Source organism: Orbicella faveolata, unplaced genomic scaffold (assembly GCF_042242905.1).
Source record: "Orbicella faveolata isolate gen_17 unplaced genomic scaffold, um_ofav_v1 contig_35, whole genome shotgun sequence".
NCBI lineage: Eukaryota > Metazoa > Cnidaria > Anthozoa > Scleractinia > Merulinidae > Orbicella > Orbicella faveolata.
This window is the reverse complement of record NW_028301564.1, coordinates 18,909,733-18,927,500: the sequence shown is the minus strand read 5'-3', so window position 1 is coordinate 18,927,500 and position 17,768 is coordinate 18,909,733. Positions and strand designations below refer to the sequence as shown.

Genomic DNA, 17,768 nt, shown 5'->3' with positions numbered 1-17,768 from the left:
GGAGTCCGTGTAGGTCTGTCATATCTTTTGTTTTGAACATACTTGCAATTCAGGAGTTATTACATTTTGCGTTATTACATTTTGCGTTAAAAAAGTTATTACATTTTGCGTTGGAAAGTTATTACATTTCGCGTTGATAACTTTATTACATTTTGCGTTAGTATTACAGTTTGCGGCGATTGTTATTACATTTTGCGTTAGTATTACATTTTGCGACGTTTATTACATTTTGCGGCGTAACAGGGTGGGGAAGTCACCCACCACAACCTGAACTGAATTTCTTGAATAAATAATACAGTACTTTTTTTGGTTAACATCTTTTCTTGTAATGTTTGATGTTCTCTCGTAATGTTATTCATTAACTTAATTCCAAGGGTTTAGAAAAGGGATGCAGTGTGAAAGGGGTACCTGTTTTCAGGAAAAAGTACACGAAAGGGGTGCCTTTTCTGTCAAAGTGTTATACACAAGGGTAAGAGGTTGGACTTCGGGGCAGAGCATACCCGTATAAAACTTTGTAGTGTACCCCCCCCCCCCCCCCCTCATCCCTCCCGGTGGATAACTGCTACTTGTACGTCTGAGTTTTCACTTGTACTTTTCCGATGGATCAAGTAAATTAAGTCCTCCTGAATTTTGAAAAACAAACAGTTTTAGAGGAAGAGGGTAAATTTCAAATTCAATAATTCACGAAGATATAGAAGCACTTGCTAAGGGTGCACAGCGCAAAAACTCCCTGATCTATCACTTATCGCTTGAAAGCCGCGTACATCATCGTTAAAACTCGCAAGACCACAGGCAACCCAAGCCAAGTAAACTATAACAAGCCAATCAAGTACTGATCGTAAAGCGAGCAAAAAGTAAAATTTGGTACACAAACAAACGATGTGTGACTCGATCTGTTCATGACTTTCGTCCATGAAGTCAGACCTAAAAATCAACTCCCTGCCGGTACCTCCTAGATGTGTCTGAGCAACAAAACAAAAGATTGCCAGTTGTAAAACGTTGCAGATCGTCCAAAACTGAACTCGAGTCCGAGTGTCATCGGGCTCGATTTTCCAACCTCGTTTCCAGGGCTCTTCCCTTTGAAATTGCATTTCAAAGCAATAAGCCCTGGGAACGAGGTTGTCGATTACCAGCCGCTGTACGGGAAAGGAGCCCGCGCTCCTACCCCAAAGTCACTCTTCTTGGGGAGGAACGTAGATGGACTCGAGAGAGCGGCGGAATCGAGCCTCGAGTATCATCAGTCTGTTTGGCTGTGTGTTTGGTTGTCTCTCCTCTTCGCTCTACCCAGACGGATCTCTTTTTTGTCTTTTGACAACGTGGCCTCTTGTTTGTTCGTTTGTTTGTTTGCATGCTTGTGTTTTTTAGTTTGTTTGTTCGTTTGTTTGTTTGTTTGTTTGTTTGTTGAGAACAAAGTTTTACAGCACCTGACAAAACTCTGATTGCGGCACCACAAAAGATATACTATACACTTGATATATTCCAGCTAATTAAGGTTTTGGGCACCTTTCTACAACTTTATAACAATACATTTAGAAAATGATGATAAGATGGATGATAAAGATAACAGAGAAACAATATGTAAAGCAGATCGGAAATGTTTTCCTATTTTTGCCTTTTGCAAGACAAAGTTTTCGAAAGACATTAGGGGAAACGACTTGGCTTCTCGAGCCGTCGTCGTCCCTCAAAAGAGAAGTTGTGTTTCTCAAAACAGAAGTCGACTTGTGGAAAGTCTGCCCAACACATTGCAAGGCGGCTTCATACTGAGACAACGCCTAAAAGATCATAGCAGTCAATGACTTCGAAATCGCTGTGATAAGTAAAACCCAGCACTAGAAGCCAAATGCACTGCAAATAGATTTTAACTGTTGCGGTCAACAGTCACGCCATCGAAAAACAAAATCCACGTACGTGTAAAAGACAATTGGCCTTCTAACCTTCTTCGAAAAGACTTTGTTGACAGAGCTGTGGATTAGAATTCATTACAACCCAACTGCGATAGGCGGCAGATTAATTATTGAGAAAGTCAGGAAACTATGCTAAGATCAGGGGGCAGTGTACTAATACATTCGAAGACAGCTCGAGAGACTACACTATTCTTTCAGTTCCTAACAAAGTTCAGACTGCTTTTCAAGGGAAGCTCCAGTTCCAAAATTTCCCTATCCTCGGCGCCTCAAGGAAGATGAAAATAATACCACCATGATTTGATGAAAGAAAAAAAAAAATTTCGGCATTTGTTATTTCCTTCAGACGCTCTCGTTAAATACCCGCCTCCTCATAGAGGGATAAGTAATCGATACGGAACGATTCTGTTTTTCTTGTTCACAGAGATATGTTGACACAACGCATGCCAACACAAATGGGCAATAAAAGAGAGCGCGCTGTTTATAGATTTTGCCCTCCGCGCCAGTTTTCTTCACTTTCGTTGATCGCAAATCTATTTGTTCATCTAGGTCATGTTATGGCAGTCCTCCAATAAACAGTGTGAATTTGGAAACATTCGTTTATTAGAGATCAATATAGCTCAATGTTTAGTATTAGTTCTGAAACAAAATTTTTGAAGGACATGGCGGTGCTCTGTGCACATATCAGCTCGGTTTTCAGTGAGTGGAATTTTTACGCGCAAGGCATTCTTTGCCAGAGGTCACTGAGGCTACAATTGAAATCCTCCGTTGCCAAATTTGAGATCCTTGAAACCTTTACGACGTTCAGACCAGTTCAGTGATATTGATCGTGGTTGAATTCCCAGATGAGGTAAAAAGGCAGTCAATTACCTCTTCAGAAAACAATTAGTAAGCCAAGTGAAAATCGCATTGCCAAATTGTTCAACCAAGGAAAATGAAAAGAATGAAATAACAATTTGTTTTACAGGTGTTTTTTAGCTTATTGAGTCATAGCTACCCTAACTAGATTTACCAAGCTCAGAAATTCCATCGATCGAAATTTGGCGTGAAACAAGAGGTACTTCAAGAAGACGTTCATGATCCGTCGCCGACTAGAAGTTTCTCAGTTAATACAAATGTGTATATAGTAACCTATATTGCGTCAACAAAGCATCAAACGTTACTATTGTACATGACACAAAATTAAAATCCTACCTTAGAATTTCTTGCGTGCTAAATCTCTCCGCATTGGCGTTTCACATTTCATCGCAGACAATCTCGTCTTGGGACTATTTTTCTAAGACAGTGTCCTCAGCGACCGTCATGTTTTGAAACTGGGTAAACAAATCAGGGTCAGAATTAGCCTAAAACCAACATTGAAGAATGTACAATGATTGAAAGGTCTCGCTATTTGATTTTGGAGCATGTCAGAAACTGACGGCGATAACCAATGGCGTAAAAGAAACTTACCGAAAAATATAAATTTGACTACAGAACAATGACTTGATTCATCCGTCCGTATTTGGTCAGCAAACTCGGAAGAAAGCAAACAAAACTCAGCAGTTAATTTGGTGTACAAATAGAAGAAAATAGACTCCGCAGGCGTGCGATAACCTTTCCACAACAAGCTCAGAACTAGCCGAAAGAAACTTGATCTATGTTCATCCTTTAATATAACGGAATGGAAAAAAATCACTTTCTAGTCAATTCAGCAAAAGGCGATTAAAAAAGTGTGCCGTGGAACGAGGTTTTGACCTTCTTAGCACGGTTTAGCAAATTTTAAATTCTTTGTTTTTGTGTTTTGTCGATATCTCGTGGAGTCTTTAAGAGTGAATGCTGAGGTACATTGTCTTTTCTAAATCAAGTCGACCTCAGATGGTTTTGTAATAAGGGAAATGTTTCTCCTAATGCTTAAAGCAGATGGCTGATTATGAACAAGCTAGGGCTGAACAGAGTGGAATGGAAAGCTGTGATTCATTTTAATTAATTCCGCAGTAATCGCTTTTCCATATTTGAGCTTCACACTATCGGATCAAGGTATTTTCCTCAACCAAAAGCTGCATGTTTAGAATGACATACAGGTACTGCATCTGTATCTACAGGTACTGTATCATTTGCCGTAAAACTCGTGAAGAATGAAGAACTATAAATCACAAAATCAAAAGACGTTTAAAAGGCCATAATTTCCAGCTGTGATTGGGGCCCGGTCCTTCCCGTTGTAAACGATATCGTGAGAAGGGCTCGAAACTATTCGCTTGGCGCGGGAAGGCTATTTATTTATGGCATTCTTGTAAACAGGTCAACGGGTCTAAAAACCTCAAAGTAATCAGTTTGAACCACAATTCTGCAAAACAAACAATTTACACGTGCTATCCGATTCCGGGTAATCTGGGTTTAAAAGCTATTGAGACGGTTTATAAAAGCATACTTAAAGAAACAAGAACAGAAACCGGAAGGAAGGCCAGAAACAGATAAAATAAAAGCACGATTGTTAGGCCTAGAAAGTTTTTTCGAGATCTCCCTAAATCACGTCATATACACACATATTGAGAATGTTGAGCAAAAATTATCGTTGTATTAGCATTGAAGAACAAATTTGAGCAACATGCACCGACTTTATAGCATGATCTGATCAGCATTCACTACATCTACACACCGAATGAAATCCTCATATCTCGCTCAGAAGAATTCTGGGACCCTCTTTGAACAATAGTACAGGAACTTCACTTACCAATGAAACGGGATATAATAGCATATAACAGCAACAGCGTTTAATCTTGAAGTGATAAAAAATCGCACTAGCTTGCTGCTAAACCCTTGAGGTGAGGTTCAAGAAACCTAGCTTTTCAAAGAGTCTGCCACGAAATGTTCTCCTTTGTTATATAAACACCAATGAAATACCAGGTGATCTATTGCGCGAAAACAAGATATCTTAATACGTGAAAATAACGTTAAAAAGATTACCGTTGCCATGGTTACATAACAAATCACACCTCTCGTTGCGGGAGTGAAATTGTTTGGTATGTTGTTGGTGTGTATATGATACGTAGAACATTACATGGCCGCTTGGAGAGATGAAATTTCTCTTCTCGTGTTGAAAAATATTTCACTCGTTCGCTGCGCAAGCTCGTTAAATACTCGGCCATGTAACATCCTTTATGCATCTCATGTGTTTATAGAGAGCCTCGACTAAAGTGAAGAAAATTTGAATACGAATCGAACCATCGTAAAACCTGTTACGAGACTAAATGTGTGAAGTAAAAGGAGGCGAAATGAATGGAGTACTTCTAATGTCCTGGCTGATTAACAAAAGAGATCTTCTCTTAACAGATCTTCTACTTGCGTCGACCCGATCGCTTTCACCGGAAATGTACGAAGATCTCCGTAATTATTTCGGACTTTTCGACAGTTCGGAACTGGCGGTAGGAATTACAATTTCTCGCACTTTAATTTATAGTTTCTTTACATTTTTTGATTCTACATTTTTAATTTAAAAACGTTTGAACTGGACTTGAAGATCTATTAAACAAAATACTTGATATTACTATATTGATATACTGGCAAGGATGAACGAGAAGAAAAACGTTCAATCTGCTTTGACGAAAAGCAACTCCTTTCGGAAAGTGTTTATAAATCGCTTCTTTTTACACAAAAACAAAAATACATTATGATCTTTACTGTCGATTAATACTCAAACATTGTCACAAATTGTAAGAGAAAATCTTTTACAGAAGTAATCAATCGGTTTTTTTTTTTCTGCGGTAAAAAACAGTAATTGTTTGGGCGCAAAAACGGAAAGGCTGTTTCGTCTGCGTGGGCGAATAAAAGAAGCCGCATGTACGCCATTTTCCTTAATTGCTCTCGCCTCGTTTAAACTTTCTATTGCATTTAACGACCCATTCTTACCTTGAAAAATACATTTGGCAACTGCTCACATAATTCGAAAGACGACAGATCGTTTTTGTTGGAAAAAAATAAAAAAAAAGATTTTTACAAATAAAACTAAACCAAACGCCCTATGCTATATTTCAAAGGAAATAAAAAATATTAACGAAATTCTAAGGTGAACATGACACACATTTGAAATTTCTGACCACTACCAACGCACATAATCTGTGAGCCTAGCGCGCTCGCAATTTCTTATTTCACCGGCAGCTTATATTGTTATATAAAAAAAACCATATAAACGTCTTGTTATAATTGTTTGTAGAGCTATTGGGTTTTTTACGATTGACTGTTACAGCCAAAGAACTGTATTTAGTCTTCGTTTTTTTTTTTTTATTTCGACGTAAAGAAGCCGGCAGACTGACGGCAATTGAACTCCTACTTAGTTGTTTTGTTTTGAAATGCAAATTTACTTTTAGGACAGTGAGTATATACTTCACAAAAAGAACGTGAATATGGGAGTCGGTTTTGTTGAGTCGATTTAAAACGTAATCGCATTTCGCTAGCAATTTAGGGCTTTTGAATGTCGCTAAAATCGTACTTTCATTTTCAAAATCGATTCGGGTTAAAGCGCCATTGTGTTGCTTCGTAATAATTCAATGCTTGGCATAGTGTTTCTTACGTTTAACCTAAACTAAATTATTACTAGAAAAATAAAAAAATACGTTTGAAGATAAGTTAAAACTTAAAGTAACGAATAAAGGAAAATTATCTTCACAGTCAAAGAGGGCGTGATAGGTTGATTTCGTTTGAACCTTCTTTTCGAAGAATAAAGCGTAACGCGAATTGAAAGAAATTCTCTGAAAACACAAGCAGATGTTTTGTGAAAGAATACGGCCGCAGAATCGGAAAAAACAGTATTGCGCGTGCGTGATGCAAACAGAATATTATTTACTTTTCGCTGAAACTAACTGTAGTGAACGAATTTTCAGTCTCCTTTAGCTTCTTGCCAAAGTATCGTAAAAGAAAATGCAATCTCCGAAGGAATCGCCACCAGATCAGAATTTGCCGGCCGTTGTTGAACTGAACGTGGGTGGGCAGCTCTATACAACTTCGCTTCCAACGCTACTCAAAGATCCGGAGTCGCTACTGAGTGCAATGTTCAGCGGCAAACAGAAAATCCCTCGAGATTCCCGAGGCAGATTCTTCATCGATCGCGACGGTATGTTATTCCGATACATCCTGGATTATCTTCGCAACTCCAAACTGGCCCTGCCAGAGAATTTTAGCGAGAGAGACCGACTCCTCGTAGAAGCGGAGTTCTTTCGGCTAAAGGGCATAATTAAAGCTCTGCAGCGAGACCACGAGCGAGTGAAAACTGGAAGAGATATAAACGCGCGGCCATCCGGATTTCTATCAATCGGGGTTCGCGGGACATACGCGTTTGGGCGCGATGGTGTAGCCGATGTGAAATTTCGCAAGCTCCAACGGATTTTGGTCTGTGGCAATGTAGCCTTGGCGCGTGAGGTATTCGGCGAGTGGTTGAACGAGACAAGAGATCCCGACCGAGATGATGCCGTCCATCGTTATACAAATCGCTTCTACCTCAAGCACAATTATCTGGAAAAGGCTTTCGATCAGCTGTACGACCGAGGCTTCAAGCTTATCACCAGTTCAGCCGGTGGAGCGGGCTATGATCCCGAAAGCGAGGAGACAAAATGGAACCACTTCAACGATTATGTGTTCTTCAGACAGTAATTATTCAGTTCTATAGTGTTTGTACCTTTCACAACTGAAATCAATCGTAGATGAAGACTCGGTGTCAGTTGGAAGTTGATTTCTGGTGATCGAACGTAAAAAAAACAGCAACAACCGAAAACTGTGTTCACTCTACGTTGAATTAAGCTGGGATTTTCAGACGGTGGTTATCTTGATTGTTTACCGAGGTAGATTTATACTTTCTATTTTTATGAAGAGTGAAAACTAACGACATAAATTTTGGAGCGGCAGATCCAAGCGGTCGCACTGAGTGCACTACAGGACAGCACCAATCGCTTGCACCCAGAAAAAGAAAAAAAACAGCATTCTCTTTTATTCTTTTGTCGCTTTTTAAATCTTGATTTACAAGAATCACGTTGCGAAGATTAGACATCGAAGTTTACCTTTTTCTCAGAGGCGAACGGAGTCAAGCACATAGAAGATAAACAAATGCACAATAGATATGAAGATTCTGTGCAAACTTTGCAAAGGGAAGTATTGTTTTGGTATGATCGATTTAGCAAACTCAACAAAAAATCTAAGCGTGAATTCTGTTGCTTTGTCGAAGGGAACATCTTCAAGGTGGGAGGCATACTATAGAAATATATAGCGAAAGGAAAATTAGCAATGAAAGTTAGAAATAAGCACAAGTGTAAACAAATTGCAATTCAAAGAAAAACCAAAAAATGTAATGTATATGGTACTAGAAAATCCATGCTATACATTTCTGGAGAGAAAAAATTATTATATAATTTAGGAATGAGAATTAAATCTACAAATTGATCTATAATATGTAAATATACATACAACAAGTATTTGTAAATTGTCAAATGGAAACAGCTTCTGATCTACACACGTCCAGATTGCTATCCGCCAGTCAGCTCTGAATTGTGGAAGATTTAGTTACGTTACGAAAATAAACTTTGAACTCTTTAGATCAGAGTTTGCGAGAATATACTACAATAAAGAGAATTAAAACAGAGAGTGTAATCAAACAAGCTAGCTTTAACCGAAACGTTTAAATTGTGTTTTAATTTTGCTCAGGAAGAAAACTCAAACAAACACGCCCATATCGAAACTGACTTATCTGATTCTTAGAGATTTGCTTACAGGCCGATCAGGGTTTGTCATGATGATCAGTCCCCAAGGCTTGCTCAGATTGATATCTAGGTAACGATACATTCAATTTGAGAAGGCTTCGGCCCGAGTGATCGAAAAAGAACGCAATAAAATGGAAAGCGAGTCTGAAAAAAGACTTCTTTTGTCACATTTTATTTTCGCCTGTTTTGCCGAAAGTTTTCTGTTCGCCGAAAATCGCCGATGCGCAAAGATGCATTAATTATCGTTGTTGAAGGTTCACAACAATAAATAGATTCTGTCCGTCAAAAGTCGGTAAAAAACAGGTGGGAACATGATTGATAACTGCAGATAATTACCACTGATATTGAAAAGAAGCCAAATGGACACTTGCCATAGTTAACAATTGCGATATATTGTCATGGAAACTGTTAGAGTTTCCTTCGCTTCCTTGCGTTCAAGAAGAAAATATTTTCCAAAATTTAACAAGAGACTGAAAACTACGTTACACTCACGACTTCTACCAAAATGATAGCAATTTTAATTTCAAGCCGAAAGGTAAATTGGATTACGCTGGTACCGACCACGACTTTTATAATCATTATTTTTACTTACATTTTCACTATTGTATTACACTTCTTTTTTTGCAGGGGGGAGTGGGGTGGGGTGGGGATGCGACGTTGTGGATTAGAGGGATTTCATTTATTTGAAAACAAGCTGTATTTACATTGCTATAAATTGGAGTCACCAAGTTGTCTACATAAAGCGCAAAATAATAATAAAGAAAATTATAAGCATCGCTGAAATCCTCAATGGATAAAAAAAAAGTTCATTGCCCGAAAAAAAGGTGAAATATATGGCCCCATATACGACACAATTAACATGTTTATCTGGAGTAAATACGCGAGTGTTCGGATTTGTAAAAATACGGTGAGAGAGTAATCAGGCGGTGAAACTCGTTATTTTTTTGACGAATTCTTGAAGCGCTTTATTTGAGTATCACATGTACATCTGTTTATGTATATGTAAGTACATGTATATCTCGCATTTACAAATTAAAAAAAACAAAAACAAAACAAAACAAAACAAAAAAAAGACTGAAGTCCACAACAACCTGATCATAGTAGAGTGCGCGAATTTGAGCTCATCTATGTCGTAGCTTGCATGCATGTGTCTCGTGTAGCTCATTCAGTGGTAAAGCGGGTGACAGGTATGCGCAAGATCTTAGTGGGAAAACTCCGAGTTTTTTTTTTCTTCCCCGAGAACTGAATGATATATATCTTTATAGAGCTCTTAATCAATTGAGCTCGAGATCCGCATTGTAACTGATATGAACCGCAGCTTTTTCCTTTGATTTCTGTCCCAACCATGAAGCACGCGGGCCCTATACGCAACAGGAAAAACAAAACGGGATCTGTGATACGTTACGGACCAAGAAAACGGCTTAACAAGATATAGATATTTAATCATTTAGTCTAGAAGATAAAAAAAAATCAAGTAAAGCACGCGCGGGGTTCGAGATTGCATATCAGCGTTTTCGAGCGTTTTAGTGTGCACGGGGAAAAAGCCGCGTGAACGGTATCGTGGACGCGAAACTTTTGATGCATCCGCGTTAGTGTGGACATAAGTATGGTGTGGACAGAGCCTAAGACAAGCACTGGTTTTGAACAAGATAATGAGCTCTCGTAAAATGCAACAACTGTAAAAACATTTCAAACGTTGTCTATATTTTTCCTCTTACCCATTCAATTTTGTCGGTAGGTAATACACGAGACACGAGCAACAATGGCAAACTACATTTAGTTTTCAAAGGAGGAGATTGGGGAAGAGGAGAAAGATAGCTTCCTCTTGTTATTCTGAAATATGTAACCGAAGATTCCCCGTATCGCAGTGGCGAGTTTCTTTGATTCCCCCCCCCCCCCCCCCCCACTCCCTATCACAGCATGACCACATGAGTAAGCTTGCAAAGCTAACACAGTCCCCTAGGCTTTGCATACTGCTTATAAAACCGTCACTGAAATATCCCGTTATGGAAACTCTGCGCCAAAGCTTTTTTTAATATCCCAGAGTATTCTAGTCCCGAATACACAGTCGCGATGCCATAGAATTTTAGAGCATTCAAGGTGCACCCCATAGTTGATGTACGCCTAGAACGTTGAAGATAATTCTATTGGAGTGAAAGCCCGTGAATACGGCCACCAACGGACCATGAAAATTTGACCGCACTGACGGGGTGACCGCATTAACATGGTTCGGCCAAATTTCATGATTAGTGTAAATTGAGTGACATCCGTCTTAACAGATGTATCAAAATTGCACCTTTAAACTAATGTTCTTTAATAAGCATAGGAATGGAGATATAATTAAGGGGAAAAAAAATGAAACTTCAACCAGTACATACAATATCGACAAAGGAAAGATGAACATAACTGGTTTGAGTGGCCGTATAAACGAGGCAAAATTATAAAGGATTATACGGGTTGAGATTTCACAATGTTGCCGTTGGCCGTATTAACTGGGTGGCCGCAGTAACCGGGTTTTCTTATAAGAAATTAAACTCTATGAGCGTTTCGCCGGGACAAAAAACGTGCATGACCGTAATTACTACAATCGTGGACTAAAGTCCTTGGGACACTTGTGTAATGTAGCAAATTAGCTGTGTTTTACAACTGAGGTTTGAACAATGCTCTGCTATCCTTTATTGAGAACGCTTTGAGTTTTCAACATTGTATGTGGGCTGAGGGGAGAGGTAGCCAGGTGAAGTTGTATTCGCGCCGGAGGCTGGCATGTGCGGAAAAGCGCCAAAAGTGCAAATTTGTCCCAAGGCTTTTCCCCATGATTGTAGGTGACCGTATTATTTGGGTGACCGTAATACGGGGTTCCACTTTATGTTTTAAAACGTGAAGCATTTAATTAAGTCTAACGGGGGATCTAGAATCCAAGAGTATCCCCGCAAGGCTCGGAAAACGTGACGTACACCTGGACTATTCAAGAGTGTTCAACGATATAGACGTGACGTATTCAAGTTGAAATCGAAGAAAAAAAATACAGGCCGGTTTCATATTGGATATTCCAGATGTATTTCGAGTCAGGCGTCCTCGAGTACCTCAGAGTATTTCGGTATACGCAGCGTGCGACGATCCGTATTCGGACAAATACGGGGCCCAAATAACTGGCTTTTTGCGCAGTGAAGCAGCCGCGACAAATATAACTTTCACAAGTTGGTATGATGGTCTTCAACGGTTGACAACTAAGGTACCGATAATTGCTAACGGAGAACTCTGTAAAAGTCTGTTCCCGGTAGGTGTTTGGTTAGTTGGGAGCAACGAGACAAGCTCCAGAGGAAAAAAAATGGGGGAGTGGCTTGGAGCAGCGCTTTCCCGTGCTGTAACCCTCTCTCCTATTTTTTTTTCTTTCGTTGTTCTTTACGTTGCCAACGCTTGGAACAGGCCGCTCTACAAGGAGACTGCTAACATAACGATGGATTTTTTTTTAATTTATTTTTGTATCATTTAAAGCAACACACCTATATCAAATTACACGCATCACAAATTATAAATTACAATTACAAAGTACTGTGCTACATGTAATAACGATAAAGTTACAAAATCTACTCTAACTGATAGCTGAGAAATGGTCATAATTTTCACTGACCTTTGAGAAAAGAAGCGTTTTTCAACTAATCGCAGGGATCTGAGAGTTGCAAAATCGCTGATGGCTGATAAGAAATGGGCTAAAAAAAAAAATCTCAAGTTAAGTTTGTCCGTCCCGTGCAGGGGTCTGTATACCTCTTGAACATTGGTGTTTAAGGGCACAAAATGAATCGAGACAAAAAAAAGTGCACAAACCTTTAGCAACAGTTAACGGGTAATAACGGAAAAGCAGGATAACCGCACATGTTTTAGAGATTACGGTCAGTATAACCTGAGTAATAAACTTACTTTACTTCAAAATTTTAATCAAACTTACTTTCTCATCCCTATTATTTGTAGAAGTGACAGTTGTACTGACTCAAAACAGTAAAATGACCAAAAAATTAATTAAAAAATAGTTGATGATAACGGCGGCGGAAATTGAACCAGATAGAAGCGACAACAATAGTAGTTTTATTCCACATCATTCAAACTGCATTAACAACAAGGAAACACTGCAATATTTAGCAATAAAATACAGAGTTACTGTAGCAAGAACACAAATGAGTGAATGACATGTATATGAAATGTTTACCCCCTATTATTTTTTAAACTTTTTGCTGTTTTCTTTGATTTGTTCAATTATAGTTACAATGCGTGTAGTGCTGTGATTCAGTATGTCCCCTGCTTCAAAATTTTTTTTTGTATTTTATTGATATTTATATAAGTTTATAAATAAGAGTGACAATAACAATTGAAATTACATTTGCAGATAAAAGAAAGAAAAACTAGATAAACTAACGTGAGTACAGATGGCAAAAAAAACGAGTACTATTACTAATAAGACTACTTAAGAGGAAAATACTAATACACCCAAAATACTTACTATTTATATTAATGAATAAAACTACGCTAATTTTTACTTTTTTTAGAAGAAACTACATAGACTAACACTAGTATAGATGTAGGAAAAAAAACAAAACAAGAAATACTGTTACTAATAACACTACTTATAAGGAAAATACTAATATACCAAAAATACTTACTAATATATTAATAAAACTACGTCAATTGTTACATTTTTTAGGCTGCCGGCCTAAATACAATTATTTGTAATAAATTTCTTCCACTTGGCGTCATGAAATGTTCGCTTGCCTTTAGAATCGGAAATAATCGTTTCGATTTGATATACTGAGGAAACTTTTGCGAGGAAGATCTTTAATGACGGAGGAAATCCTTTATTTCGACAGGAGTAAATGTGTTGTTTTGCTAAGATCAACAGATGGTTGAGAAGATAAAAGTCTACTTGTCTGTTCCAAAGTCCAAACATTTTGTTAACATCTGATAGTGCTTCGATTTTTATTTCTATCGTGTTTAGCCAGTTAATTAGTTCTCTCCAGAAACTGTCGGAATATTCACATTTTATTAGTAGATGTTGGATAGACTCACTTTCTTTTTTGCAGAAAGTGCACAGAGACGAAGGTACTAGGCCAATTTTGTGGAGAAACTTGTTTGTCGCTAAATATCTATGTAATATCTTGTATTGGAATTCACGGGATCTAGAATCAATAGCTACTTTGAAATGAATTCGATATATCTCTTCCCATTCCAGTGTCTCGCTGTATGTCTCTGTATACCTTAGCTGTGCAGTTGGTACACTCTCGTTCTTTGAGCGAACTTCATTATAAATGCTCTTGGATATGACCTTATCCAAGCTTACATTGTGGCCATTTAGGTGTAACTGTGCGTTACTGGAAAACGTAGAGTTTTTTGAAAAATTATTGCAGGTTTTTAAATGTTGTCGCCACTGTGCAGGTAATGCGTCTATGATCGCCATTAACTGAAATTTTTCTTTGGATGTAAGCGAAGAGCTTGTAATAATTTGAAACCCTGTGAAATTTTGCTATTGTTAAGTGCTACTAGTAAATATTCTATGCACATATTAGTACGAGATAGATCAACTGTAATGAACAAATTGCAAATAAATCTTATCCCCAACAAAAGTCAAACACTAAAGAAACATGATCTGATGGATACTGCAAACAAGGGAGACGGACATCAGGTATACAATCACTCTCAGGAACCTTTAAGCATCCTGTCACACCCAAATTCTGTGTGTGCCATACATAATCTATGGTGTGCTTAACTTCTCTGTCAGGACGAAACTTCCACGTTGTAAATTCTGGATGGCCTCCTGTGGCAGTGACATAGGCATTTCTCATGCATATGTATTGGTTTTCTTCCATCAGTCCACAGACCGGTTCTGTTGGCTCGGCATTAAAATCCCCAAGCACCAAGGCAGACTTGTCTTCCGTAAGACTAGCTGAAATGGTTTTCAAGAGTTCAGCTCCCTGGCTGTACCGCAAATCCTTGTAGTCTTCTTTGGCTTTTAAGTGAGTTACAGCACAGCAAAGAGTCCTACCTTGGACTTTATCGAATAAGTTGGCTATCAAAGCAACTTGACTTGTCGAAAGCCCATTACAATCTGTTAGCGCTACATCGTTGTGGTTCGCAAGAGAGAATCTTCCTTTGTCGTAAAACAAAGCGCAGCCATCAGGACCCGAGTTGTTTGGGAATTTGAGACATGGTGAGTCCTTCTTAGCTACAAACAATCCTTCATAACCAAGTTCTTGGAGTGATGGTAAATAGTAATCTTCAAAATGGTCAACCTCCTCTAGGGCTATGATGTCGGGATCATGGGAAAGAACTCCTTGAAGAGACCTTAGTTTTCTCTTTGACCACTGGAGAGCGTTTGGGGGACACTTAATGAAATTTTCAGTTGGACTTGAAGTGCTTAAAGCTGAGAAAAAAAATCATCATTGTTAAACAGGCCAACACTTGTTCAAACACAAGCTTACATCAGACAGCGGTCAAGAATTGGATTTATTGCAGAACACCCCACAATGCCAATTAACTTTATAAGAGCTGTTGGTAGAATGAGGCACAGAGCACTAACACTGTCATTAATTTATGTGATTACGCTACAGGGAGTTCTGCATCGGTAGCCAAAACTTGAACTACAAGCTGATAAGTGGTCAATATTATCAATTAGTAATTGATGACGTCAATAGGTTTATTGATAGGCCATGAAACATCTTGTCATCATATAAACAACAACTAATCAATACGAATCAACAAATTTCTAGACACGGATTTCACTAAAAAAGTTAATGTTAAAAAGCAACGACGTTTGGACCGTTTGATGGTCATTTTCAAGTTGAAAAGTAAAATTTTTACAAGTGCCCAAATGTATACAATCGATTATAAGAATGCTAATGAGACACAGACTAAAACTCTGAAATATTTACATAGGAACAATACAATCGATTATAAGAATGCTAATGAGACACTGACCAAAACTCTGAAATATTTACATAGGAACAATACAAGAAATAATTCAGTAAGTAATTGTATTGTTTCTATGTAAATATTTTGGAGTTTTAGTCAGTGTCTCATTTGCATTCTTATAATCGATTGTATACATTTGGGCGCATGTAAAAATTTTACTTTTCAACTTGAAAATGACCATCAAATGGTCAAAACGTCGTTGCTTTTTAACGTTAACTTCTTTAGTGAAAACTAATCAATAACATTGTCTACTCAGGCACCTCCCCCCCCCCCCCCCCCCACCTTGAACCCGCTCTGAACTCCACTATAGTTGAGATTTTCTCATTTAAAAGGGATTCCTTCATTATAAGATTTATTGAAAATTCAGAGGGAATTGTGATAAAGCTGGCTTTATCCACAGGGGGGTTAAGAAAAATTGGGTGACTTGTAAGGAAAGGCATTGTGTCTGCAGTAAGAACATTTTGTTTGGACTTAGTACATCAGCAGTCAGTGGGGGTGTGGCTACAAAAAGAATTGCTCTCATTGATTACCCATCAATTACTCAGTGATTGCATTGATCAATGATTTGTTATATTTGGATAAAGCTTATATCGTTCCTTGATGCATAATCAATGTTCATACAGTTGAACCCTGAGATTTTCGAAATAGCTAATAGCAAATGACTGAAGGGCAAATCCAAGGAAAATGGTTTTGAGTTCGAAATAACAGGGAATTTGAAATAATGGGGAATTCGAAGTAACGGGGAATTCGAAATAACAGGGAATTCAAAATAACTGAGTTTGAATTAGGCAAGTCCAACTGTTTTGTCTACATTTTAAAGCCAGATGACATCTTGACATCTTAAAATGTAGGCCCTGTTTGCATTTCAAGGAAAATAGTGTTTGGTGTTGGCAAAAAAAAAAAAAAAAATTAATCACCAATTTTTCACTTTTTGGTAATCCTTTGCACACTTAAGCATGTAAATTTTTTGCGTGACAGATATGTCAGTTAAAATGATACTGTAACGTATGCTGCATATCATTTGTTACAAAATATGATGACCCAATGAACGATGGATGTCAAGAAAAAGAGAATTTCCTAGCTTGACAAAACATTTCGACCTCCAAAGCTATTCTAGTCAACAGCTTATTTGAAGTTTAGTGGTATGGCAACCTTTTAACCCTTGGTAATGCTTTAAATATTATACATTACTGAAGCAAGCAATTTGTTATGCCTTTGATCTTTCGTAATATTTACAGGAATATTTAATATATTCTACATTGATTGAAGTGAACATAGCTGATTAATATTTGTTCTAGCCTGTGTAGCAGGTGTTCATTAGCACATGAAGGGCACGAAAATGCAAGTGGGTGCAAACAAGTAAGGAACAGTTGGGGGAGGTGAGGTAAAAATAGATCCTTTCCTCCCCCCTCCCCCCCCCCCCCCCTCCTTCCGCCTTCTCGCTCAGCCCTTCCCTACTTCTCTGTATTTTTTGCTCACCCCAGGCGTGCTCGTTTACTCGCTAGCTTGCTCGATCTCCCCGCGTGGAAAAGGGAAAGGGAACGTCTGCTGCGCAGGCTATATTTGTTCGTTCTTCGTTTTTCGAACCAAATCGAACCGATTGAGTTCGATTGGTTCGATTGATTTCGGTATAATCGAACTCACCAAAAAGTTAGAGTTCGTCAGTTCGATTGTGTTAGACTGCCGAACCAGTGGCAAAACAATCGGGGGATTGGAGTTCGATAGAGTTCGATTGATTTTTAGTTCGGTTTGGTACGATTGATTACGCCGGAAAACTATTATAAAGGATACAAACTTCATTATTTTGTAAATAGGAACTAACATTTTTGACCTACCATCGGCTAGGACATTCCACTGTAATACACGAAATTCAGATGTTGACTGGTCTGAAACTTTGCCTTCACTCTCGCAGCTGATGAAGTCTCTATCGAGCAGCGGTGGGAACTTTTTGAGAGCGGTTTCGAGGCGATTTAAAGCTTCTTTGCGAGCGAACAAAACTCCCGTCGTTCCCGCCGCCATTTTGTTTTGACCGCTGACTGTCAGCAGGCACTAATCTCCTTGACACGCACTGACACGCCACAGACACACAGACACGCAACGGACACAACGGACACGCAATGGAACTAGAACGCATCCCCGCTGACCGCAGAGGCGGATAAACTCTGGGCTCGGGAATGGGCTCGAGATT

The 17,768-nt window shown here is 38.6% G+C and overlaps 3 protein-coding genes across 4 annotated transcripts in view; 1 reads left to right on the top strand and 2 right to left on the bottom strand.

Annotated features, from left to right (window-relative positions):
- Window positions 1-4,745, bottom strand: part of LOC110055604 (protein inturned-like) — a 34,451-nt gene extending 29,706 nt beyond the window's left edge. Inside the window, exons 1-2 of one of the 2 annotated variants that reach the window (XM_089272688.1) lie at window positions 4,612-4,745; window positions 3,096-3,214 (exon numbers count right to left, since the gene is read on the bottom strand). The gene's annotated coding sequence lies outside the window, so the exon portion shown is untranslated. Of the gene's footprint in view, window positions 1-3,095; window positions 3,215-3,350; window positions 3,501-4,611 lie in introns of those variants that run through there. The other variant, XM_089272687.1, reaches the window with a different exon arrangement.
- A 1,947-nt stretch (window positions 4,746-6,692) lies between these two features.
- On the top strand, window positions 6,693-8,505 carry LOC110055625 (BTB/POZ domain-containing protein KCTD16-like). The gene has a single exon (XM_020762010.2). The coding sequence runs from the start codon at window positions 6,795-6,797 to the stop codon at window positions 7,521-7,523; it is 729 nt and encodes a 242-aa protein (XP_020617669.1). The 5' UTR covers window positions 6,693-6,794; the 3' UTR covers window positions 7,524-8,505.
- A 3,572-nt stretch (window positions 8,506-12,077) lies between these two features.
- LOC110055551 (nocturnin-like) lies at window positions 12,078-17,677 on the bottom strand. Its single transcript, XM_020761942.2, has 2 exons — window positions 17,416-17,677; window positions 12,078-15,032 (listed from the first exon to the last, which is right to left on the bottom strand). The coding sequence occupies exons 1-2, from the start codon at window positions 17,597-17,599 to the stop codon at window positions 14,221-14,223; spliced, it is 996 nt and encodes a 331-aa protein (XP_020617601.1). The 5' UTR covers window positions 17,600-17,677; the 3' UTR covers window positions 12,078-14,220.
- Between the last annotated feature and the right edge of the window lie 91 nt (window positions 17,678-17,768).

Bases quoted from the DNA above. Each gene is read 5' to 3' on its own strand.
- LOC110055625 (XM_020762010.2), top strand. From the start codon at position 6,795: ATGCAATCTCCGAAGGAATCGCCACCAGATCAGAATTTGCCGGCCGTT.
- LOC110055551 (XM_020761942.2), bottom strand. From the start codon at position 17,599: ATGGCGGCGGGAACGACGGGAGTTTTGTTCGCTCGCAAAGAAGCTTTA. The intron at 15,033-17,415 runs GTAGGTCAAAAA...TTTTTTTCTCAG, and splicing joins GTGGAATGTCCTAGCCGATG to CTTTAAGCACTTCAAGTCCA.